Source organism: Lingula anatina, chromosome 3 (genome assembly GCF_051362555.1).
Source record: "Lingula anatina isolate TDL-2025a chromosome 3, LinAna3.0, whole genome shotgun sequence".
NCBI lineage: Eukaryota > Metazoa > Brachiopoda > Lingulata > Lingulida > Lingulidae > Lingula > Lingula anatina.
In genome coordinates, this window is record NC_141769.1 from 10,656,793 (window position 1) to 10,682,022 (window position 25,230).

General features: G+C 35.8%; 4 protein-coding genes across 9 annotated transcripts; 1 reads left to right on the top strand and 3 right to left on the bottom strand.

Annotated features, from left to right (window-relative positions):
- Positions 1-15: 15 nt before the first annotated feature.
- Positions 16-10,607, bottom strand: LOC147762902 (DNA-directed RNA polymerase I subunit RPA12-like). 4 transcript variants are annotated; one of them, XM_087007826.1, is made up of 5 exons: positions 10,484-10,607; positions 5,767-5,894; positions 3,716-3,819; positions 2,772-2,881; positions 1,986-2,173 (listed from the first exon to the last, which is right to left on the bottom strand). In XM_087007826.1, the coding sequence occupies exons 2-5, from the start codon at positions 5,891-5,893 to the stop codon at positions 2,149-2,151; spliced, it is 366 nt and encodes a 121-aa protein (XP_086863952.1). In that variant the 5' UTR covers position 5,894; positions 10,484-10,607; the 3' UTR covers positions 1,986-2,148. The 4 variants fall into 4 exon arrangements, with proteins under 4 accessions (XP_086863951.1, XP_086863952.1, XP_086863953.1 ...); XM_087007827.1 differs by having other exon boundaries at positions 5,767-5,901; positions 10,484-10,579; XM_087007828.1 differs by lacking the exon at positions 10,484-10,607 and adding an exon at positions 6,531-6,546 and having other exon boundaries at positions 5,767-5,901.
- LOC106157676 (multifunctional methyltransferase subunit TRM112-like protein) lies at positions 10,544-12,782 on the top strand. Its single transcript, XM_013533390.3, has 4 exons — positions 10,544-10,710; positions 11,014-11,115; positions 11,346-11,438; positions 11,858-12,782. Exons 1-4 carry the CDS (start codon positions 10,633-10,635, stop codon positions 11,963-11,965), a joined length of 381 nt encoding a protein of 126 aa, XP_013388844.1. The 5' UTR covers positions 10,544-10,632; the 3' UTR covers positions 11,966-12,782.
- A 2-nt stretch (positions 12,783-12,784) lies between these two features.
- LOC106157671 (uncharacterized) lies at positions 12,785-21,919 on the bottom strand. 2 transcript variants are annotated; one of them, XM_013533385.2, is made up of 10 exons: positions 21,771-21,919; positions 20,969-21,083; positions 20,402-20,440; positions 20,043-20,149; positions 19,552-19,721; positions 19,097-19,232; positions 18,712-18,789; positions 18,245-18,412; positions 17,891-18,028; positions 12,785-17,606 (listed from the first exon to the last, which is right to left on the bottom strand). In XM_013533385.2, exons 1-10 carry the CDS (start codon positions 21,857-21,859, stop codon positions 17,405-17,407), a joined length of 1,242 nt encoding a protein of 413 aa, XP_013388839.2. In that variant the 5' UTR covers positions 21,860-21,919; the 3' UTR covers positions 12,785-17,404. The 2 variants fall into 2 exon arrangements, with proteins under 2 accessions (XP_013388839.2, XP_086863947.1); XM_087007821.1 differs by having other exon boundaries at positions 17,435-17,602; positions 17,887-18,028.
- Positions 21,920-22,284: 365 nt separating this feature from the next.
- On the bottom strand, positions 22,285-24,972 carry LOC106157665 (putative thiopurine S-methyltransferase). 2 transcript variants are annotated; one of them, XM_087008401.1, is made up of 3 exons: positions 24,638-24,795; positions 23,646-23,828; positions 22,285-23,474 (listed from the first exon to the last, which is right to left on the bottom strand). In XM_087008401.1, exons 2-3 carry the CDS (start codon positions 23,825-23,827, stop codon positions 22,952-22,954), a joined length of 705 nt encoding a protein of 234 aa, XP_086864527.1. In that variant the 5' UTR covers position 23,828; positions 24,638-24,795; the 3' UTR covers positions 22,285-22,951. The 2 variants fall into 2 exon arrangements, with proteins under 2 accessions (XP_086864527.1, XP_013388833.2); XM_013533379.2 differs by lacking the exon at positions 24,638-24,795 and adding an exon at positions 24,846-24,972 and having other exon boundaries at positions 22,287-23,474.
- Between the last annotated feature and the right edge of the window lie 258 nt (positions 24,973-25,230).

The window sequence follows — 25,230 nt, forward strand, 5'->3', positions numbered from 1 at the left end:
TAATCCTTCATAATATTTCAAACATTTTTCCAATTTATGCAGGACTTGAAGGGAGATAATTACAAAACTGTTTGATAAGCTTTGACAATGGTAAAATTTTCTTACAGGCTTCCAATGGTATTCCTAGTTTACCTACTCATCAAAACAGGAGTACTTGGAAATAATTTACCGATTATCTCAACATCACAAGAGTCAGATGGCTACTGTATCAGTTGACCTTTAAAATTGCTATCTTTCACTCGTGTTAGTTCCCAGGTAACACTCGAGCCAATACATGTTCATCTGTCTTCTTAATGGAGAAATGGCATTTGAATTACAATTGCTATATCTCAGTAGCAAGACCAACATGTATCAGAATAATATGAAATGGCAAAATAAAATCAGAACAGCATTTGGTCCTTTTTGATGCCTTAAAATAGCTTAAATAGCTTATTTGCCATTTTTTATATAATATATTTATATTAATTAAAAATTTTACACTTCTAAAGGAAATACTTCTTTCAAAATATTGTTCCATTTAATACTTCTTTCAAAATGTTCCATTTAATTCCCAATGCTCTTCTGCATACTGGGTGGCGAAGCATTTACAGTCGGTAAAGGTGCTTTGTAAAACTGCTGTGAGATAGTGATGGGATTCCATTGAAACTCTGTTACTAAATATGCTATTAATCATGAAATTGGCATGGTTGACAACTAGGGTGTGAAGTACAATTCTGTGCCACATTTAGGTAATAATACCCCCCCCCCCAATTATGTTTCATTAAATGAAACCATTATTTTGCCCCCTTTCCTGATAAAAAAATCAAGAGTAAGCCTTTCAAGAAACCTGAAGTTTGAAATAAATATCTTTGACCTATACAAATGTCCCAGATAATTATGCAAAAATGTTGAAATATATTGATCCGTTAATTTAAGAACTTAGAAGAACTTAACAAGTTTTTTGGAGGCTTGTTTTAAAACGGTATTTTCCTTTTTGCCCAATCTGCTACATAAAAATTCAAAAATGATAACACAATATTAAAATTTTGTTAGAAAAGAAAAGGATAAAAATACAAAATGAACAAATTATCTTCATGTAGTTTTGTGGGTATACAGCTGACCAGAGGGGCATAAATTATGGAAAACATTCCCCTTCTTTTTATCACTTGCACACCATAATGTTCCTTTAAAATTGAACATAACACCAAAAGCGGTATGCTTGACAATACAGTTACTGACAAATGAATGTACAGTACTGTGTTTGTTGAACTTTAACAATGTGTCCCAGTCACAACTTCAGCCTTTCTCCAGTACAACAGATGCAGTTTTACAGCAATATGTCTAATTCTAAAGTTAGTTTCATCATGATTGTGATCAAACCACTTGGGACGCAACATGTAAGATCTCTCAGGTTATTTCAGTAAAAACTAATTTTCTTAAATAATTTGCCTGTTTCTCCTGAAATTTTCAAAAGCTATTTCACTGTGTTCCTCCTCCTTGTTATTTCACTGTTTGCCTTTTTGCCCAACTTAACCAGTCTTTCTTGCACGTTCTGCAAGATGGTGTCAACAATCAACAAACGTCTTCTGGCCACATTCAGTTTATTAATATGAGGCTCCAGATCCCCCATTCCCTTCTCACTGGACAGAATGACCTGTAAATCCTTGGACACTGCCTCTATTAATTCCCTTAGCTGTTGCTGACTCTCCTTGGTAGCCAAAACCCTTTTATCTACCTCGGTCATGGCAGGTAGCAGCAGACTAACAAAACCTTCCTTGAAAGAGAGAGCCTGTGGTGACAAAACACATTGAGGAACATCTTCTGAGACTAAAATTTGGTTATTTATTGATACCTCCTCTTTTGGTAGGACAGAAGTACCTGTAGATTCCAGGGTGCAGTTTTCTTTGGAGGCCACTTCATTTTTCTTGGATCTTCCATCTTCTTCAGTAGTATCTGCAGAATTCACATCAGTGTTTGACGCAGCTGCCATCATGGCAGTGCTTTCGTTCTCCATATTGTTAGCCTGGGCTTCACTGCCGAGGTTATCCTTCTTTGAGGTTATGTCTTGCTCTGGGGGTTCCTCTTCCACCTCAGGGACAGTAGAGTGATTTTCTTCAGCCATTGTGTGCCAATGAAGCTCAATTTAAAAGATCCAGATATGGTTTCTCTCTAAGAGTATTCTGTCTCTTGAAACCTGAAACAAATACAAATAATCTAAATACAAGACCTTTTGTATTTGTACAGAAAAATGCTATATGCAAAAAGTTTTCATCTTACACAGGAAAGGACATTTTTAGATACACTTAAAATGTGATAAACAATGTCACATGCACCTAAAAAATACATTCCTTTTCACAACTAAATTATTGGACTTCCATCATTTTAAAACTTTTTACTACTATCATTTGCATACAATTAAAAAGACCATAAAAGCCCTTACTAAAGTGTTGAGTATCATGAAAGACTGACATACAATTATAAACAATATCCAGTCTTGCTTTTGACACTATTTCCCTTTAGTGAACATGGTCACTTTCACTTCAATCATTTTTCAAAATATATCCAAGTGTTTTCTGAGACCTTTTTAACATCCATCATAAGCCACTTTACATGATCTCAAAATTTTCTTAACAAAAAAAGAAGTATGAAAGTTTCAAAAATGGCATCAAACAGTTATCAATCATAAAACCCAGTTTCACTATGATACAAAATACTTGCCATTAGTGCCTTTGATTATAATAAGCAACCTGTTTGATGAAAAACACACCAATACAAACGCAGCATCTACTTACTTGCACTTTACACAGGAGTAGAAGACTGTCTGTCCCTCATCAGCTGACCTTGTCTGTCTGGTTGTGTAGGTCATACCTTCATTGCCACACTTGGGACATTTCTTGTCAACCTGAGATATACAAAAACATATCAATTGTTTGTCTACTTTATGTACATTTTTGTGGCAAAGTACAAAGCCATCACATACGTGCAGCCCATTACTAGAGCAGTTAAGAGTTCTCTTGAATTAACATAGCTAAGGCATATAATTTTTTTTAAAATCATATGACAGTTAAGTTCAAAGAGCACAAGCGTTAGCATCACTGTAAAATTCCATGTGTGACTATACGGGGCACATATACAGAGTGATCCATTATAACATCTATGTTTGTAAATTAATTAGTATGTCAGTTTAATCATCTGTAAAATCTCCCTTTAGAGTAGTCCCCATCCCCTGAATTATAAACTTAACTAACACTATTCAATCCTGCCATTACCCACCTCCTAGATCTCACACAATGAACCACTATCACATGCTCTAAATGTCACATTGATATCAAGAATGACATATTTACATTGTTATCAATATGCAGCGCCTGTTATTCTGACCTACATCCCTTTGTGTTACTATTTGTGCTGTTCTAAAGCCCTCCCTCCAATAAAACCTGTCTAGCTGACTAAGTCCTAAAATCTTTTATTCATATATTTCTGATATGAAAACTTATCACTTTGTAAGTTTGTTATTAAGAACAATGCATTGAACTGTAAGTTAAAAGAAATATTTAATAAGGATCTGAATAATACATCAAAGCTGCAAATATTACCTAAGCCTTTAGCTAGGTCCATCAATGTAAATGTATTTCATATATTCTAAAGAATAAAGGAGATTTTAGAAGGATTGCAATTGAGAAGAAATCTCTGAGAAGAAATTTAGAAGAAATGAATATGAAATTTTAGGACTTACAATGGGACCTAAATGTTCTTCCTCATCTGAATCTGGCTGAATGCTCCCCATATCTTCCCTTTTGTTGAACACAACCTTGGAGTGGATTTCAATTCCATCAAACTCTGGGAAATAATGAAGATTTTTTTTAATGTCAGAATCACCATGTTATATAAAATATTTAACACATACTGTACACAAAAGCAAATGCCAGTGCACCTAGTAGCTTATTTCGTTTCATTATTTACATGTAATTCATTTTGACTCTTCAATAAAACAAGGCAGCAAAGCTGTCAAATGTACAGACAAAGAACAGAAAATAAAGATGCAAATAAGTGAAAAATTAAATTTTCACAAAAAACTGTTAAATTGCCAGAAAAATTTACCAAACAGACTGCGTTGCCTATTGAAGCTGTATGTTAGACCCATGTTTCTTTCCTGTAAGTTTGAGAACAGTAAGTGACATGATTTCCCTTAAATGGTCATCATAGGAGCAGTGCCCAAAATAGGGGTTTCTTCAAATTTTGATGCAACATTACATAATGTTTAACAGCATAATGACAATCAAATGTTATTAATAAAATATTAGTAACATGGACATTCAGAAAATGTGACAAGCAAAAGTCTTCAAGATCATGGAACTTTAGTCACACCTTGAAAATGCCAATATGTAAAAAATTAAATTTTCACAAAAAACTGTTTAACTGCCAAAATAAATAAATAAATAAATAAAAATACCAAACAGACTGCATTGCCTACTGAAGCTGTATTTTAGTCCCATGTTTCTTTCCTGTAAGTTTGAGAACAGTAAGTGACATGATTTTCCTTAAATGGTCATCATGGAAGCAGTGCCCAAAATAGGGGTTTCTTCAAATTTTGATGCAATATTACATAATGTTTAACAGCTTAATGACCATCAATTTTTAATTATAAAATATTTGTTTCACAGATATGAAGCAAAGGTCTTCAGGCCCATGGAACTTCAAAGTCACGCCTTGAAAATGCCAAAATGTAAACAAGACAGCACTGTTCTGAAATGGGTTTATTTCCATTTTTAACACTTTTTTAACATAAAACAAAATAAACATTTTACTGCCATTTTATATGACCAACTAAGAAAATTGATGAGATGGGAAAAGTATCAATAGAACAGTGTTAAATGTCCAATTTCCTCCATTCTGAGATTCTGAACATAGTGGATGATTGAATCTGACAAACTGCAATGATATGAGTTTTTTTCCATTTTTGACACTTTATTACACAATACATGATAACAAGTTTACCATGTTTTTTACATAATCAACTAACAATGTTGTAAAGATGCAGGAAATATCAAACAAACACTTTTAGGCATCTTATTAGTTAAATAATGAGACTGTTAACATGCCTAATAATTGAATCTGAGGAAATGTGAAAAACAGTATAACTTCTAAAATAATGGCCTTCTAAAAATGGTTTTCCACTTATCGTGTTATCGGTGCTGCATATATGCTGAAAAAAGTGAAAAAACAGCATAAATTCCCTAAAAGTGACCCAATCATGCTGATTTTCGAACTTGACCTGCGTATTATGAATATTCATCAGTTCTGTAAGTTTCAAGGCAAAAGGTAAAATGGTTTTCCACTTATCATGTTATCGGTGCTGCATATATGCTGAAAAAAGTGAAAAAACAGCATAAATTCCCTAAAAGTGACCCGATCATGCTGATTTTCGAACTTGACCTGCGTATTATGAATATTCATCAGTTCTGCAAGTTTCAAGTCAAAAGGTAAAATGGTTTTCCACTTATCGTGTTATTGGTAAAAGTGCACGGCGACGACGGCGACGACGGCGACGACAGACGCAGATGATGGCTATATGTACAGACACATCTGTGTCTGTACATAATAAAAATAAAATAAATGTTGTACATGAAAAAGAAATATAGTGTTCCATATAGATGAAAAAGTTCAGACATGATAATACAACTTGTATTTTAAGGAAAACAAATCAGGGAGGGACAGGTGGTTGATTCAGTTTTTGGTCTTATTCCAGGTTATGCAGAGAAAATAAAGGGGTGGGGGCTTATATACCTGTAATATCTATCTGGAATGGGCATCCCCTGCAACTGACCACATCTGACAGTCCAGGCAACGGTAGGATGGAACCACAATCTGGACAGAAGTCCACATCACTGGCAAAAGCAGCTTTCTTAGACATGCTGGAAACTGAATGAAACATACAGCAATATATTTCTAATTCAAAATATTTTAATGATCTGCACTGCCACAATTATAATATCACTACCAGTATACCTGGTATGTACTACAGTCTGATAACAGGGTCTATTATGAAATTATTGTATCAATTTGTATGAGAGATTTGATCAACGGAAATGTATTCCTCGCCAGACATTTATTTGACAGAGGGGATGATTTCATACCTAGGGGTTGGGCAGCGCACATCCCTGTCTATGTGACATAATGCAAGTGAAGCATGGTCTCAGACTTACTCCAGATGCCCAGCTGAGTGATACTACAGTACATGTACATCCCAAAAAATATCTATCTGCTGCTGAGCCACCAGTTAAGAGGTAGGTAGAGGCGGGGTATTGTGTGTATTGCCACAGGGACCCAAACTTGAATTTTGTATAATATTTTAGTCTAGAAGTCCCTGATATCAGACGGTAATACATGTACAGTGTTGTACATGATAGCGTTACAAAATTCCGTCAGTTTGACTTCAATCTACATTTGATATGAATTCCATCGTAAAACACTTAAAATTTTTGTTTGGTCTGGACCTAACAAAGTTTCATTTCCATTTACAAATAAGGTCTGTTAAATCAAGGACTTACAACTCCTTGGTTAAATTTAGACTGCACCCCCCTCTCGTTTCCAGATGCACGTTTGTTAAGATACTTCATGGTATATTACCACTTCATGGGATAAATGCTCTGATTTTACTGTCAAATCGACTTCATAGGATAAATTGCGACTTCATCTCCGCATAAGATATTGCCTGCGACTTCATGGGATAATGGTGAAATAGTACCTGTTGTTGGCCCAACGCTATGAGAGAGAACGTTTTCGAAATATAATGTTTTTGTACTGTAAATATTATCCAAAATAGGTAAACTGTACGTTTTAATTCACTTGTATGACTGAATAGGGTTTCTTTAGTGGTATTGGATGCATGTTTTGAGTAATTTTAAAATACACAGGCGTATGTAGGTGAGGATTCAGTATTTCTAAAAATCAGTACATTATGGGACATTATGGTCAGCGTTGAAAAAAAGGAGGTCCAGACCCCCTGGGCCCTCCCTTCCCAGATCCGCTTGATGCATAAAACTAATTGATCAGGTAAACATAATTTACACATAGGTTACTGGATTATAAGACTAATTTTTCCATGAGGAAAGACGCGCAAGTGTAATGATTTACGTCTGTCCCTTGGTTTCCGAGATGCTCTGTTCTGGTCCTACACCTGTGAATGTCCATCATGATGTGATCAATGGTGTCCCCGAAATGTGCCCTTGGCTGGCTCTCATTTGACCCGAAAGTATTATCTGCGGCACAGTCTGCATTTGGAAACCTGTTAATAAGGCGTTCGGAGGGGGGGGGGGGGGGGGGGTAGGCCTACTCGTTGTTTAGCAGCCTAACTAACGTAGTTGATCTGCGAGATCAACAGGCTTGTAGATTGATATTTATTCAGAATTGTGGTTGATTGTTATTGTGGTTGATTGTAATTTTTACATCTAATTTCTGCTATCTACCTTTAGTAGGGGGTCTTTGCAGTCCTTTTTTTTGGGGGGTATATATTTTTTATATCGTTGTTACTGGTATCCTCTATCCATTAAAGTGAGGAACATGAGACGTTGGGGATATTTAAACTTGCCTTTAGGGATGTGCACGTGTCCTTCGGATTTTTGGCGACTTTGGTAACCTAGGGGTGGTTGATTATTATCTTTAAATTGTATTTTCTGCTATATACCCACAGGTCTTCAGGTTGAGGAAACTAAAATGTCGGGGTGTGCATAGTCAGGTTTTTTTTTGTGACCTGGGGTGTGGCTGTCCCTGGGGATGGTACACATATATATTACCGTAATTTATTTCATCTCCCCCTAGACCATTCGAATTAGGAACATGAGTCTTTGGTGCATGGGTGGGCTACATTAGTGTGACTTGGGGTGTGGCAGTCCCTAGGGGGTGGAGTGATTAGTGGTTTGTCAGGCAATGAAGCTGATTCCATAGATTGCAATTAAGATTCCTTGCAGAGTTGGACCGTGCCAGCTAGTACTTCATCCTATGTGTGAATCTGATGGCGGTTTTCGAGTTAGGAAGGAAGGGGAAATGTAGAGAAAGCAGCAGACAGTACTAAATAACAGACCTTCAGTCGTATTCTTAAATATAGGTCAAGTTAATTAAAACCATTCAAGACCCCATACTCTCAGGAATCCTAGGGTCCAAGTCCCATTGTTCTTTAACATAAAACACACATGTTAATTACTGCTCTTGGGAAATAAACATTTTGTTTTGTGTTAAGACACAACAGCAGTCAAACACTAGGATTCCTGATAGAGTGTGTGGGGCCTTGAATTAGTTTTTAATTGGATTCCCTGACCTATATTTATGCATATGGCTGGAAGTCCATTTAGTTCTGTATGTGCTTCTGTTGTTCTCTACATTTCTCAAGGACCCTTGCACATTCATTAAAATGACTGGTTCATCAATCTCCGTTTCATGTTCCTTAAAATTTAAAGGTATAGATGGCAGAAATAAAGTTGTGAAAAACAGAATCAACCACCCCCCGGGATAGCCACACCTGAAATATCATACTAACATTCCCGGAAACCTATGCATATCCTCAATGGTAAGCTTATCAACCCGGAAGGTTTCATGTTCCTAACTGTAATGGCGTAAGGGTAGAAGCACGAATAACGATGTAAAATTTAAAATCAACCTCCCCAGGGACGGCCACACCCAATGTCACAAAAACCCAGAAGGACCCATACACATCCCCAAAGACAGATTTTTCAGTCCCCATAGCCTTACGTTCCCAGCTTTATTGGTCTTAAGGATAGATATAGCAGTAATAACAATGTCAATTAGACTCACCCCCCCAGCCCCCCCCCCCAAAAAAAAAAAAAATCCGAAGTGCCCTTCCACATTCAAAATAGTATGTAGCCACGTTTCATGTTCCTAGCATAAAATCCGATGTAAAAATTAGAATTGACCACCCCCAGGGTCGACCACACCCCAAGTCACAATTGAATTCCGAAGAGCCTTTGCAAATTTCTATAATGATAGGTTTATTAATCCCCGACGTACCTGTATCAAGTTCTTATCTATGATGGTTTAGGAAGTAACAATGTGAAATAGATTATGTATGTATATAATGAATTGTCCACCACAGGGAAAGCTTGACCAATGTAAGCGTACCTAGCCGAAACAACCCCGTCCCCATTCCAATTTTACCTCTATAGAACTTCACACTAGCTATTTATTGACTATGAAAAAATTCTGGTTGCAAAATGCGTTCCGGTTGAAAAATTCGTTTTCACGATTTTCTTTGGTTGCAAAATGCGTTGCAGTTGCAAAATGCGGATCTACACCACTTTTATGAATCCCCAATATTTCATTCTCCCCAACATCTATCTGGACAGTTGACCGTTTCAAATCATTCAGATTTCAGACTTTCCGACCTAAGCGTTTTCATTAAGTATATAGGCCAGGAGGTCAATCTTTTTAAACGACCGAGATATTTTCGAAACATTTATGGTGCATATCAATAGAAAAGCCTATTTTTACAGCTTGTTATTGCAAGTCATAACATTTATGTCATAGTTACAAAAGAGATACTTCTATAACACGAATAATGGAATAGACGGTTTGTTAAAGATATTAATGTACACCTAGTGTGGAGCAAAATTAAAACCTCTCTGCCTAGTAGAGTTCTCTACCTACAGTGGAAAGACATACATTCTTGCTACTGTGTACTAGCCACATCTATAAACCTGCGCCGTCAATCAAACCACACATGGTCAGTTTTATGCCCTAGTTTAAAGGCAGGCAATGTGTTTATTTATACACTTCGTTTGTCTTATACATCTAGTGCCTTAGACCCGCCATGATTCAACGTCCAAATAGTGTTAGTTTTTAATCGTCCTGAAATCTGAAAAAATCTCAAAACTAAATGGGTAAAACAAAAAACTAGCTTTATGCTTTCCGTCACTGGACCGGAGCTCTTGAAATAAAGTACATTATTTATAGAAGTTAATTCCACGGGTATCTACGAGAACATCTGAAAATAACAGCTTCATTAAACTCCAACGAGATAAAATACGCACTATCATGAGTAATGTTACTCCTCCCCCCCCCCCACACACACACACCCCATTTCAAATACACGCGTCACGCTGGAAATCATGGTCTAGAATGAAACTTCATATCGACCTTTACGCCTAATTTCCACATCCAACCAGAACTGAAACATGTTTGGATACAATGTACCATGAAGTGGTAATATACTACGAAGTCTCCTAAGGGTCCTTATTTTTTAACCAATGAAGTCGCCTTCTATCATGAAGTAGTAATTCTTATCCTATGAAGTGGTAATATACCATGAAGTATCTTAACACACGTTGGTAGAGAAATCTCCCCCCCCCCCCCCGCACACCTGAACACACTTCCCTCCTAGTTGACATCTTTGCAGATGTACCAACAATTAAGACCAAGAATGACAAAAATGCCTTGTATTGTACTTATCAAACTGTATTCACGAGAAAATCGGTGAAAATTTTCTACAAACCTCGTATTTTTTTGTTATTTTTATCCAGCCGGCTAAAAGTAAAACAGCGTGACACACTTTCTACCCACAATGCACCTCATCTACGCATGTTTCCTGTGTCATAGACAACAGCAGCATCGGTGCAGTTCGCCGTGCAGAGAACGATAAAAATGAAGTTATTAACACATAACATGTTAACGTCTAATATTATAAAAGGCGTTACTAAAGGATTTCCTTTGCAGATAGCGGTAAATATGCCAACAATCTGCAATTATTTAGATATTTTTCGTAGATGTTGATTTCGAAACAGCGTAACTCACTGGAGAATTTATCATTTGATCATGTGTGATAACACATATAAGTCATGTGTGTTTAAGCGTTGGAAATCCTTGGTTTAAGCTCTAGGTCATTAGTGTTACTTTTCATTGTTTCAGCACTGTATTGCCACAGGACAGATCGGGCAGTACATATTCATACAATGAGACGTTTGAGATAAATGTAGTGTTTTTATAAAGCTATACCCTAAAAATAATCACCATCTTTGTTTTTAGGCAACAGATATAAAAGTGACTGAGGTAGACTTCAACCCAGACTTTATCTCAAGAATGATCTCAAAAGTAGAATGGCCAGCACTGTGTGAAGCAGCAGAAAGTGTAAGTGACATTTGCTTTATAATATCTACACAGAGATCGTGAATGCTATGCTTGTGCTCCATGTGTTCATTGTTATTATTTGAAAACAGAAAGTACCATGTGTTCTAGTATACATACATTTCAAGTTACATATATTGAGCAAATGCATATTATTCAGTTTCCAGTTACCTTGGATTGGTAACAACTGCAAATTTAATTGTTATGAATCTCCTTTTTTATGGTCTTTTCAGATTGGTCATCTGGGAGACCTACCAAAGGAATTAGATCCTGATTATGAGAAGAATGAAGAATTCCTTAAAAAGGCTCATCATGTTTTATTGGAGGTAAAAACTTCACTTTTAGATATTTTATATTTTATATGCTACAAAGAGACATGGCAATTCAAAACAAATTGAATACTATTTGATTAAAAAATAAAACTGAAAAACTGTGATCCTCATTTTTCAATGATTCAAAGATACAAGGAGAAAAAAAGACTTAAAGAGAAAAAACATACATACATTTTATACATTCTTTATTATTTGTATATTCTGATTACCTGTGTCTGTCCGTGCCAACTCCTTTTAATATGATAGATAAATGAAGTGGCCAGTTCTCTATTTCATCCTAGTGACCAACAAATTGTCCGGTAAATTGAATATAATATTTCACTTGACTCCTTTTCACAGTGTAATGTTTTTTCATACTAGTCAGTAGATGAGCATATTTTCACAAATTAAATTCTCAATAAAATTTTCTTTAGGTGGAGATCAAAGAGGGAGAACTTATCTGTCCAGAAACTGGGAGAAAATTTCCTGTCACAAATGGGATTCCCAATATGTTACTAAATGAAGACGAGGTTGGAAAATGAAATGAAATTACACAGTCAGACTCTGTGTGTTAGACACTACCCAACCTTTTGGATAAGACTGCATCACCTGGGTATCAGTGCTAAAAGTTGCTGCATTCCATGAATAATCACGGAAGATACAACACAGACAAACAGTGTATGGTATACAGGAAAAAGATGTGACTGAAGTTCAAGTTGAAGACAAGTTGAAAGAAAATATTGACAATTTACTTCTGTAAATTTTAAATATTTTTCTGAAGGATAAAAAAAGTTCAATCATTCACCAGAATATGAAAATGTTCACTTGTGTTTGAATACTATAATAAAAGTTTTTTTTATATCTATTTCAAAGATGCAGTATGACTGCGATTTCACATATTAGATGTCAAGTTTGACTGCTGTTTTATAAGCAGTTCTTTAATAAATCTCCCGAAGAATCCTTCCCTTAACTCACTTTGCCTGCAGTAGCATTATCATGAAATTAATTCTAACAGTTGTAATGTTTTTATCATAGAATGTTGCCCTAATGCTAACGTTACATTACTGTTTTATTAGCATGCATTAAGGGTATATTGGCTCTACCAACTTCAGTATAATGATGAATGTTTTTGTTACGCTGTTGTATATGTATTAAGTATATACTGAATTTGTAAAAATACTTTGTACTGGAATAACTCATCTATCTATACACTCGTAAGAAGTAATAGAGTAATCTCAATAAAGTTATGTACTAGTAATAAGAAAATTATTTGTATAATTTAGAAAATTCAAGCTTATTTTTAGTACATGTAATTTTCATTTCATGATTATCATGTAAGAAAACATACCAATATCATGATATTGTTTTTAATTCATCTTTTTATTTTCAGTACAAATAACACAATGTCCAATCTTGGGTCAGTTATCATTTAACAAATGCTAGTACTTAAGAACACTTCAAGTTTACATAAAAACCCATTTTCTACTATAATTGCAATAGAGGGTGCTACAACAGTAGAATATGAGCAGCTGACATACATGTTCACAAAACAGTTAATACACAATATTGCAACTCGATCACGTGTACCTTACATAGATAAACAATATCCCCCACCTCCCCCTTACACGAGGACCCCTTTATATTCTTGGAAATCTATTAAAAGGAAGCGAGCTGTAAATATCAGTACAGGTATGAAACATTTATGCATGAAATCTAGCATTTAAGGGTTTTTGGTCAGCTTGAAGTGCATCTATCTTTCACTTTAAAAGAATAAAACCAATTACTCGATTGTAATTTGACACCTTTTCTTTAGTCTGTAGCATTTTGTTTTCTTATAAGCAATCTAAGAGACCCAGCTACTGAAACATGCCGTCCACATTCCCTAAATGAGGTCTGTCACTTCAGAGCAAGCATTGTCTCATGCAGTCAACTAAAAGTGCATGCTCTTCGTTCGTTTCTCTGTACATACATTTCCTATGACAAACACCACTTGAAATAAGACTTAAGATTCCGTTCCGTAAATGTCCGTTTACATGCTCTTGGCTAAATAAAATGCAAAATAATTAGGGGAAAAAACATTTCATTTGATTTGTACACACTGCACATGAATAGCTGAATAGCATTTGAACATGCAACTAAAGAGGTCAGTTCATTTTAGCAAGCCTTCAAATCAACAGACTAACATATGCAACATAATACCCGTTAAAATGAACACTTGCCGGAGGTTTTTGCTTTTCTGGCAAAAAAAAAAAAAAAAATTGTGAAAGTTAAAATTCTAAAATACAATTGCTAAGAATATGCAATAAATTAAGTTTTCCATCTTTGAAGAGGAGTGTTCTGAGGGGTTTTATAAGAAATATAATTGCAACTAGAGGATCAGAGAGGCGATACCGCCTCCGAATATTGTACCACCAGCTGGGGTAAGCGCGATCGTATAGATCCCATCACACACAAAAAAGGGACACCACCACCAGTCTTGTGCTTGACAAGCTGTAAAAAATGCAATCAACAAGAATTCTCAAAATATGCAAAAATATATATATATAACTAAAAATGGTACAATCAAAGTTCAGTTCATAGTAAGGTAGGTCAAAGGTCAATTTCAAGGTCACAGTAAATTTCCAGTATATGACTTCCTATTCAAGTTCAATAGCAACTATGGACCTATCTCTCCCAGTTTTGGAGTTAAAAGTGAACCAAAATTTGTAAACTTCAATTCATGATAAAAAGTAGGTCAAACGTAAATTTCAAGGTCACACTTAGTTTGCCAGTATATGACTTCCTATTCAAATTCAATAGTAACTATGGGCGTATCTTATCAGTTTTGGAAATAAAAGGGAACCAAAATTTGCAAAGTTAAGTTCATGGTTAAAAGTAGGTCAAAGGTCAATTTGAAGTTCACAGTAAATTGCCTCATATTCAAGTTCAATAGTAACTGTGGACCTATCTCTGCCAGTTTTGGAGATAACAGTTTTGGAGATAACAGGGAACGGAAATTTGCAAAGTTCAATTCCTGATGAAAAGTAGGTCAAAGGTCAATTTCAAGGTCACATTTATATTGCCAGTATATGACTTCCTATTCAAGTTCAATAGTAACTATGGACCTATCTCTGCTAGTTTTGGAGATAAAAGGGAACAAAATTTGCAAAGTTCAGTTCATGGTTAAAAGTAGGTCAAAGGTCAATTTTAAGGTCACAGTAAATTGCCTCCTATGACTTTCTATTCAAATTCAATAGTAACTATGGGCGTATCTCTGCCAGTTTTGAAAATAAAAGCATTAAAAAGTTGCAAAGTTCAGTTTATGGTGTAAAGTAGGTCAAAGGTCAATTTCAAGGTCACATTTAGATTGCCAGTATATGACTTGAATAGATTGCCAGTATATGACTTCCTATTCAAGTTCAATAGTAACTATGGACCTATCTCTGCCAGTTTTGGACATAAAAGGGAACCAAAATTTGTAAACTTCATATCATGATGAAAAGTAGGTCAAAGGTCAATTTCAAGGTCACACTTAGATTGCCTCGTATGACTTTCTATTCAAATTCAATAGTAACTTTGGGTGTATCTCTGCCAGTCTTGAAAATAAAAGTATTAAAAAGTTGCAAAGTTCAGTTTATGGTGTAAAGTACGTCAAAGGTCAATTTCAAGGTCACATTTAGATTGCCAATATATGACTTCCTATTCAAGTTCAATAGTAACTATGAACCTATCTCTGCCGGTTTGGAGATAAAAGGGAACAAAATTTGCAAAGTTCAATTCATGATGAAAAGTAGGTCAAAGGTCAATTTTAAGGTCACAGTAAATTGCCTCGTATGACTTTCTATTCAAGTTCAATAGTAACCATAGACCTTTCTCTGCCAGTTTTGGAGATAAAAGGAAAGCAAAATTTACAAAGTTCAGTTTATGGTGTAAAGTAGGTCAAAGGTCAATTTCAAGGTCACATTTAGATTGCCAGTATATGACTTCCTATTCAAGTTCAATAGTAACTATGGACCTATCTCTGCCAGTTTTGGAGATAAAAGGGAACCAAAATTTGCAAAGTTCAATTCATGATGAAAAGTAGGTCAAAGGTCAATTTCAAGGTCACACTTAGATTGCCAGTATATGATTTCCTATTCAACTTCAATAGTAACCATGGACCTATCTCTGCCAGTTTTGGAGATATAAGGGACTAAATTTTATAATTTTGGAGTTACAATAATGTGCCATAAATTTCGTACAGAAAAAATTAATTAAAATAAAGAAAAGGTCATTTTGGTCAAAATTCTTGAAATGGGAGGTGCTCTGAAGTTCCAGATGTTCAAATTTGATGAAATAATGTCATTTTTGACCACAGGTTGTCTGCCTCGCCAAGCCTTATGTTTTATTTTTCAGGAGTTCAAAATTTATTATCCATTACCGTACTGCACATTTTGCTTTCACCACCAATATGTACTTTTTGATATAGCGTAACTCGAAAACCGTATGGAATACAAAAAAACGGAGACCACCCCCAGTGTTGGGCTTTACATGCTCTACAAAATGCAAAAAAGAATGGGTCTCTAGCACTAACGGTTCCCAAATTAGAGACAGTTTTCAGTTTCGGTATCTTATGGCCGCTACTCCCGTGAAAATGCACCGATTGACCCCAAATTCAATGAGATGAAAGATGACCCAAAGGGTAACACTTTCCAATAATATTATTGGTTAAGTCTGTGTAGTGTCTGAATAACAGCGCAAAAAAAATTTTTTTCGTAAAAAAATTCGTTTTTTTGAAAATTTTGGCCCGTTTGACCTTGAAGTAAAGGTCAAAGGTCAAATCCAAGGGCATATTTGAAATCTACACATACGACTTTTGGAAAGCCGTCTGTAGAAATTTTTCCCATAATTCCTTCCGTAGGGTAGATAATTAGCATTAAATTTTGCCAATTTTGGACAAGGGTGCATTGCAATGAGTGCCACACCTAGACCCCAATACCGATAAAGCCCAAATTTTACGTGGAACGAGTTGAGATTATAGGTGACCTAAATCCAAGAGATGGGTACGCAGGCCCTAGTAGTCTAGGAGGAGAAGCGGTAACGGTGACTTGGCGGCGGAGCCGCAGGAGCCGGCGGAGCCGGCGGAACATACGGGTCGGGACTAAAACCATGTGTACCGCCAGCGCCTACGCTGGTGGTACAATAAAACTAACAGGGAAATAAAACTTAGTCCCCAAACAAATCCTTGGATGGTTTTGAATGACATACATACATATTACCAAATGAAAATGCCTCATGCATTTATTCCACTTTAACAAGTCGCACATGCAGATCCTTCAAAAGCAATATTAAGAACATTCAACATTATATCTTCTACATGTAGAAGCGCAGCAATGACACTTATTATATTGTGGTAGCTGCAACCTATTACCAGTAACCAGTGTTATTCCTCATTCAGCTGCAGAAGTGAAAAAGTTTATTAAATAATTAGTTACATTTACATTTGCACACAAAATGAGAGGGGATAATGTAAATCAATATTTCTGGTTAAAATAACAAAATACATGGTAAATGTTCAGTGATTTTCCTTTGCACACATATATAAACAAATATATCTCAGAACATTTAAAAACTTAATCTTGTATAAAATAGAGGTATCAATAAATTATAAAATTCCTATACACAGTCACAGTAGTTAGAAGATAATCTTTACAATACGTAAGATATTTACAGTTAAGTTGTGTCTTGGCAGAGGGGGGAATAGACCAAATATTTCTGACAATGGAGATTCAGATTTTTGTATGTTGTTATCTAATAAAGGACGCTTCAAATGCTATTGTACACTCTTCATGAAGTTTTATGTTAATATTTTTACATATTTACAATATTTAAAGGTCTAAAAAATGAAAGATTCAAACAAATAAGGTATGTACTTTTTCAAGTGCAATAAGGACCAAATGTATATAAAAATGTATTAGTTGTTTCCCCTCAAATAATTATCTCCCTTCTAATGAATTCATTTTTTAAAGGCATGTCACCACTGGCCTTCTGCCAAACATTGAACCATCCACTAAATCTTGGTTAGGACCTGCCTTGTTATCATACTGAGGTCCAGCTCGAATACTGCGGTCACTTCCAACAGCTCTTATTCTACTCCCAATATTGGCTGGGTCCGGTCCCTTGTGATTATCTGGATTGGCACCTTGGATAGCAAGGTATTCCTCCCTGTGAATAAACGGGCACAATATACCATTTTGGAATGCAGAGACAAAATTACCACCATTTACTGTCAAACTGTATATGTTTTTCAAAGATCCACATGTATTTTCTATGCATTGAAACTCCTTGCATATGCACAATTGAATATGTTAAGTGCACTTAAATAAAATTCAATTATATAACCATGTTTTAACAAACTACCCTTTGAATTAAGAATTCATTCATGTGAAGATTTGAAAAAGAAAAAGAAAAAATGTCATTGAAAAAAGTCTCAATCCTATAAAACTTACAGTAGAGAAGACTTATCTGGCCCCTTTCGCAGTGAGGGGTCTGGCCCCTTGGCTTGAATTCTGTTCTCAGACTGGAAAGCTACTGGTGTTGGTGCAACACGGGCAGCGACAGGACTGGCATGTCTTGCTGGAGAAGCTCTAATATATCAAGGAACATCATTTAATATGTAAATCATGGAAAAATCAAATACAATGTTGCTTGTTAAGCAAACACATCATGTATGTGCCAAAAGACTAAATTCAGATCTGCAGCAAATTTGTAATGAATAAAAAGAAAGTTAATCTGGTTATAATGACATGCCAGTGATGAGCTCAACTAACAAAACAAATTTGCAAAGCACTTTCATTTTTTACCTGGTCTGCTGCTTCTTGGCAGGTGCTTTTTTGGGCACAGCTTTGGGCTTTGGTTTAGGTTCTGGCTCTGGCTGTGTTGAAGGTGACCTTGAACTTCTTGCTGAGCTTGCTGCTGAAGACTTTGAAGTGGCTGTGCTGGGTCTGGATGATGTATCACTGGCCGTAGGGCTGAAGACATCACAGATTATTTTATTTATGTTATAAGATTAGTTGAGACAATAGACTTCAATATGATTTACAGCATAGTCCATACAAATTTAAGACATTTACATCACAGGGGCAGACAGAAGCAGTTTTGAGGAAGATGGTCAGAATCTTTCAAGTTTACATTGACAGGTATCTCTTTTTTCTTTAAGAAGACAGTCAAAAATGGAGGATGGATCAACAAATATAATTTGGGAGACTGTCAGAAAATATATCTGGATCTGCCCCTGCATCACATTGCATTACAATGTGTAACAAGTTACCTGACACTTCTGCGTGCTGCACTAGCAGGCTGTGCGGGACCAATAGAGGTGCTGGTGGTGCCTGGTGTGCTGGTGCTCCTGAAAGATCAGTTAATCAACCTTAAAGCTCATACCCAAGTTCAAAATACAACAAGTAAATCACAATTTTTCTTGTTGTTTCTCTTAACAAGTAATCCAGTCTTAGAAGATACAGCATTAAGCAATCTCTAAGAAGTTCATAGCCCTAAAACTATATAGCAGTTATCTATCACAGATTCTAAGAGATGAATATGCGCTAGGTGTAAATAAGGATCCTATATTAAAATTAAAATGAGAGTGGTTGCTATGGCTGCACAAGTGTGATAAATGTTTATGTAAAATATCTGTGGCTGACAGTACTGCTTACTTCTTATCTTTCTTTTTATCTGCAGCCATGCTGGTTAGCAAGGCTCTTGCCTTGGTTTCATCATACTGACACACTTCCACTACCATATCAATGACAGACATGGGCTCACTGAACTCATTGGTCAGTTTGACTTTCACTGAAATTGAGGGGCAACATAAAATCAGTTACATTTTAAATGGGAAAAGAATAAGTGAAAAGATAACTGCCCAAATGTCAAAAGAACAAACACCGTTTTCATGAATTCAGCAAAATATCAATAAAACAGCAGAGGTCTTTTATCTGGCATTTTTAAAATAAAAGTTTGCAGCATTCTCCCTTTTTCCAATTAACTCTGGCACCCCAAGCCTAAATATTATTTACAAAATGATCAAATGCTATATTATATGTGTCAAGTTATGTACTATATATATATTTTACTTTGCTGAACATAACTGATTTATAATAGAAATCCTTACATCGTTCCTTCTCACTATCTGACAGTTGTTTAGGAGCAGGTGCTGGTGAAGGAGAACGTGAACGAGTTGCAGCTCGTGTTTGCGCTGGTGCTGGTCTGGCCAATGAACTGGATTCAGAGTACCCCATACTTCTTAACTGTTCTCTAGCTCTGAACAGGTCATAATTATTTCTGAAAAATAATAACATTAATATTATGATTTGTATAAGGGTAGTTCTGCCTTATTTCCCTATTGCACTATTCACATCGGCCTTAGCTCAAACATACATAAACCCCATGTCTACTTGGTATTTGAACATTGTGAAGGTGTACACGCACACTTAGTTTGACTGTTGAAGCTGTAAAAATTTGCTACAGAGGACCAAAGATATTTTTATCTTATAATACACAACAACTCTTTGTAGATAAAATTACAAAAATATGTGATATGATTAGAACAACTAAAAACCTGACATTAAATTCAGCTCAACTAAAACTGGAAGTCTAACTTACCCCTCCAAGATATTGACAATGATGTCCATATCTGCAGTGGGGAATGACTGCTTTATTTTTGCCTTCTTGTCCTCAAAGTCATCTGGTCTTCTTGAGAAACTAGTTTCCTAGATAGGTAAGGAGTAATTCAAGGCAAGTTTTTATGTATTGACAGTTCTACAGTTTATCTTACTTATCCAAACGTGACTTTTTTAAACCAAAAGAGAATCACAGGATTACAAGTCAGCTGGAACAGATAACTCAAGCAAAAGAGATGCTTAAAACACAATGGCTTGATTCTTATTATTTTCACATTAGGAATTCAACTGGCTAATCAAAAGATAATTCTAATGTCAGCTTTGAACTCCAAGTCTACTTACAGCTACTCCTCCATGGCTTGCCATTCCCTGACTTGCTGGCTGTTAGATAAAAGGTAATTTAATGGTCTTAAGAAACATTCTGGTAAGGAAAAAAGGAAGAAATTGAAATCCGAAGCAGTCGTTTAAAGGATCATCCATTTTTATCATTTTTTTCACAAGTCTATAAAGAGTAGAGTAGAAGATGAAAAGCTATAAATTATTACCTTTGACAGCAATTTGAATGATCATTTTTATCAATTTCAAAAAGCGTACAGAGGGCATTTACCCCCTCCCCCAGTATACCATTTTTTAATTTGTGAATATAATTACCAGTATATAAATGGATTTGGAAATGACATTTTATGGGACATAACCAGGGGCGGATTGAGGCCGTCTTCTGGGTCTTCCGGAAGACGGTCAGATTTTCAAGTTTACATTGACGGATATCTAATTTTTTCTCTCGGAAGACGGTCAAAAATATAGGATGGATCAACAAAGATAATTTAGAAGACTGTCAGAAAATAGCTCTGGATCCGCCCCTGATTACACATTTGCTTTTAAAGACTTATTCAGAAGTTGAGGTCTTACTGTAGGCTTTGGCTTCATGGGTATTGGCTGGGCTGTCTGGGCACTTTGTCTTTCATAGTAGGCTTTTCTTGGGTCTTCCCATTGTGTGACCCTGGTGTTATGATTGATGTAAAAACTGAAAGAAAACATTCACCTGTAATTAACTGGAATCTTATCAATTGGGGTATTTCATATGTTGAGAGGCAGTGACAAGGGTGGATGGGCAAAGGGTGGATATTCCTACATATACAGCAGAAGAATTTTCATTAGATATTTGTTATTGTTTGTCAATATTATTGTGAAATTTTCTTCACATTATTCTAGCATTTGTTATTCATAAAACAGTCGTGAGATATTTAGTCTTTTACTTTACTTCTAGGTGTATCTAAAATGCTGCAATCAACTAAAATATATGCATTTCCAAATCTGTTGTTAACCTTCTAAGACTGAGTCAACCTCCTTTGTAGTTCTATTGTAGCTAAGAGTGTTCGGACTGGTACTAAATGAGAAATACCTGTACACTATATATTTCATACTGTTTCTAGGATATTTTTTGTAGTCGTTTTTGCTCAAGCCTAAAAGCATCAATGCTGGCATTTCCCAGAAAGAGTAAAGACCCTATTAAATTGTGCACAAATTGCAACATCAGTGTCATAGTAGATGTATCTATCACTAACACAGCCACTGCCCTAGGAACACCGATTGCGCAAGGCACTTACAAATACAAGACTTGGTTTAAACTAGTGTGGCATAATAAACACGATTATCATCTTACCAAATTTATTGACTGATAAAAATCTTTAACATGATATTGATTACTTACTATCTTCTTTGATTGTAGTCATATTTGGCCTCAAACCCAGGAGGGAGGGGCATTTGCCACCATGGCTGCATTCCCCCTGCAGTCGCCATTTTCCCCGAGTATGTTTACGCCCTCGTTTTCGTGTGTGACGTCATCTTGGAATACCCCTTTTATCCGTCGGAGCTGACAACCGCATTCCTTCACCGGTTCTTGTCTTTTCTGTCTTTTAAAACAGCAAGAATTAAATACGCAATATATTTTGATTAGGCCTACTTAATTGGATAACAGCTGTGCGTTTTGGCAAATAAATAAATAAGGATTTCCTGTGGTAAACGACGATTTTTCCATACTTACCAATGGTTAATGAATCCATTCCAACATTCAAAGTTAATCAATTTTTTTTTGTAATAATCTCTCAACCTAATTTATTACGAAGATAAAGCCATCTATGAAGGTCTGCGTCGTCCAGTGACAAGCGCACATCCCAGAATAATTACAATAACCGCTGTTTGGGTGGTGAAATATGGGATTTATTATATTTATATGAATGTTTTACAATGTTTTTATTGTGAAATATGGATCTCATGCGAACAGTTGTTATCCCTTTAAGTTTTCTATCGGTTTATGGGGAAGGCCGCTTTTAGAGATTGGATTTCGTAGTTACCATCATTTAATTGATAAAGGTCATATAGAGGCGATACACACATTTTTATAATATCTAATACTTAGTAAGAAAATTGTAAACAGCAAATTATACCATATATAGTGAAGGAACTATATTAGCCTATACGGGAGTAGGTCAACCAGAGATATACCGGTAGGTCTGCATACAGTGTACTAAGCTTGGTTGGTTATCATTAATAAGCTAGCTATATGGTTAACAAAAAGTATATATCTTACAAAAAGTATAAATAAGGTTTGACACCATTTACAGGTATTTTAATTTTAAAGTCAGTTTAATATTATATTGTTTGTCTGACATTCTAGACAAGGCACAAGAAACAAAAACTAATTTACGCGTAACAACAATGTGTACCGGTTCCTGGCATAATGCACTGCTGAAAGGCAATCGATTTTGTGGTATACGCACTTGTTCCCTAATTGTATAACAAAGTTATTTTCTTCGTATTTGGTTTTAAAGTAGATGGTTCCTCATTTCATTCTCGTACTTATATAGGCTTACAGGTACATGTAGGTTAATTTTAATTCTTTGAAATAAGGTAAATGTTCACTTTGTCTCTATCTGACGAATCCGCAAAACCAGCTTTGGAATAGAAAGCATCATCTCGAGCTGCAACTGTCTTTAACAACTTGACGCTGCATTCATCACCAAACAGTTTTTGTGCAAGATCCATAGATACGGAACGATGCCCTTCACCATTCTGGTTGTCACCTTTATCAAAATCAAACACCTCCGCTAGGCAATGGCCACCTGTTTTAAGCAGCGATTTAATAATGCTCACATACGAGACAAGATCCTTCTCATCAACGGCTATCAAAGACCCACGGTCCCATACAGCGTCAAACTGTCCTTCTAAGTTCTCATTAAAGTAGAAGAAATCTCCAACATAGAATCGTATTTTGTTGTCTGCGCTTCGGTAAAGCTTGCCTTGTATGGCATCACATTGCTCTATGTTAACGGGGACGTTCTGTTCTGTGAAGAATTCCTTTGCGGCTTTTTCTGCTCCTTCTATTCCAACAACAGTGTGACCGAGATCTGCCAGCCTGGAAAGACAGAACCAGACATTGGGGTACAATTGCCAAGAATTTAATTGATGTCAAATCGTGTATATTTTTGCACGCACAAACAAATTTAAACATCTTTAAAGGCACGTAGCTTATCATAATAAATTGATGTGAAAATGTTCACAAGAAAAAATATTTCAACTTTGATACCATTTCATATCGACAGTCTTCCCACACAGAGGCACCAGGACTTTAGCGTCTTTTTTGCCAGCCACCATGACGTCCAAAAACTCCTTTAGATAATGGTTCACACCGGACATATGCCATCCGACTTGGTCGCTGTCCCAAGCCTCTATCCATTCCCCCAATCTTTCTTCTTCAGCCTTTGCCATTCTGGAATGTATAGGGAAATAATTATTAAACTCAAAATGTAAGTTCGTCCCCGGGAGTTTATGCTACAGAGGTCTGCACACAGAGAGTAAAATTAACCAAAACCAAATTGTGTTACAATAGAATGTAAGGTATCAGGGCATGTTAATATACACAGCATACCTTGAGTTAAACCCACTGTAAAAAATCCAACAAGATGACACAATAAATGATCCGTGTTGGAAAAAATACAACACTAGTCATGTAAGAGATAAAATAAAATACTGAGTAAGTCAGAGTTGATTCAAGCGAGTAAAGCAAAATGTTTTACCGCCAAATTGTGGAAATTTACTCCCCAAATTTAGATTCCTTACTTAACCAATGGAGAGAATTAGAAAGAGAACGCATAGTCAAAGAAAAAATGTTTTTTTTTTTTTTTTGGGGGGGGGGTGCTCAACGATAAGTCAATAGCGGTATCCCAACTCAATTGTTAATTAAATTTGAATCAACATCACATTTTCAACGCTGAATTGTCATTATTAAATCAATTTTAAATCTGTGTTGATCAACCTCCAAAACAAATTTCAACGTTCAATCAATGTTGTGTCCCTGCTTGGATGCTGCCTATTAACAATTGCAAGGCAAATGTGGACTAGCTAAGAAATTGTTTTCGCCTCAAATAACTAGGTCAAAGTCATGTTAACATAGAGGACATTACAATCGATATGACAAATATAAGACTCATTTTATATCAATTCTGGGCATCTTAAATTACTTTTAAGTTCCCAGTGGAGGATTAATTGCTTAGTATATAACATTAAATTAATACAAACATGATTAGCGCCTGATGACGATTGCAATGGCCTGGGCACAGGTACTCGTAGTGATGGTACAGTACGTGTGTAGGTAGTCAACACACATAAATTGTTTTCATGAAAGTCATAAAGCATCTGTGTATTTTGAATCCCTTTGGTGGAATACGTACCCTCAGCATATACTGTTCGGGGTCAACGACAATAATATAATATCAAAACACTTTACCTGACGGTTGAAAATTCTCCAGAATAAGTGAAGCATAAACAGTATATCAGGTGCGGTGTATGTGGCCTAGATATAAGCTTCTGTGTATTTTATCGACCGTGTTTTGTGACCTGACAAAACCTTGATTTGCTACACGCATGCGTATAGATTTTAAAAAGGGTTTAGTTTGAACGTCATATAAAAGTGATTTTCAGGGCTTTTTTTCATTTTTTTTTTATTAAACCTTTTTGATGAAGGTATAAGTTTTGTTTTATGGAAGGCATTGCCCGTCTTAGACACAAGAATTGAATGCTTTTTTTCTGCAAGTTAAGCATTCAATAGCCTACCTGTCGTGTCTTCTATTTCTATTTTTGGTTTCGGATGTGACCATAGTTGATGGCATCGA

Bases quoted from the DNA above. Each gene is read 5' to 3' on its own strand.
- LOC106157665 (XM_087008401.1), bottom strand. From the start codon at position 23,827: ATGGCAAAGGCTGAAGAAGAAAGATTGGGGGAATGGATAGAGGCTTGG. The intron at 23,475-23,645 runs GTATCAAAGTTG...CTGTCTTTCCAG, and splicing joins AAGACTGTCGATATGAAATG to GCTGGCAGATCTCGGTCACA.
- LOC106157676 (XM_013533390.3), top strand. From the start codon at position 10,633: ATGAAGTTATTAACACATAACATGTTAACGTCTAATATTATAAAAGGC. The intron at 10,711-11,013 runs GTAAATATGCCA...CTTTGTTTTTAG, and splicing joins GATTTCCTTTGCAGATAGCG to GCAACAGATATAAAAGTGAC. The intron at 11,439-11,857 runs GTAAAAACTTCA...AATTTTCTTTAG, and splicing joins CTCATCATGTTTTATTGGAG to GTGGAGATCAAAGAGGGAGA.
- LOC106157671 (XM_013533385.2), bottom strand. From the start codon at position 21,859: ATGGCGACTGCAGGGGGAATGCAGCCATGGTGGCAAATGCCCCTCCCT. The intron at 21,084-21,770 runs GTAAGTAATCAA...GTTTTCTTTCAG, and splicing joins GACTACAATCAAAGAAGATA to TTTTTACATCAATCATAACA. The intron at 20,441-20,968 runs GTAAGACCTCAA...TTTATCTAACAG, and splicing joins CCATGAAGCCAAAGCCTACA to CCAGCAAGTCAGGGAATGGC.
- LOC147762902 (XM_087007825.1), bottom strand. From the start codon at position 2,101: ATGGCTGAAGAAAATCACTCTACTGTCCCTGAGGTGGAAGAGGAACCC.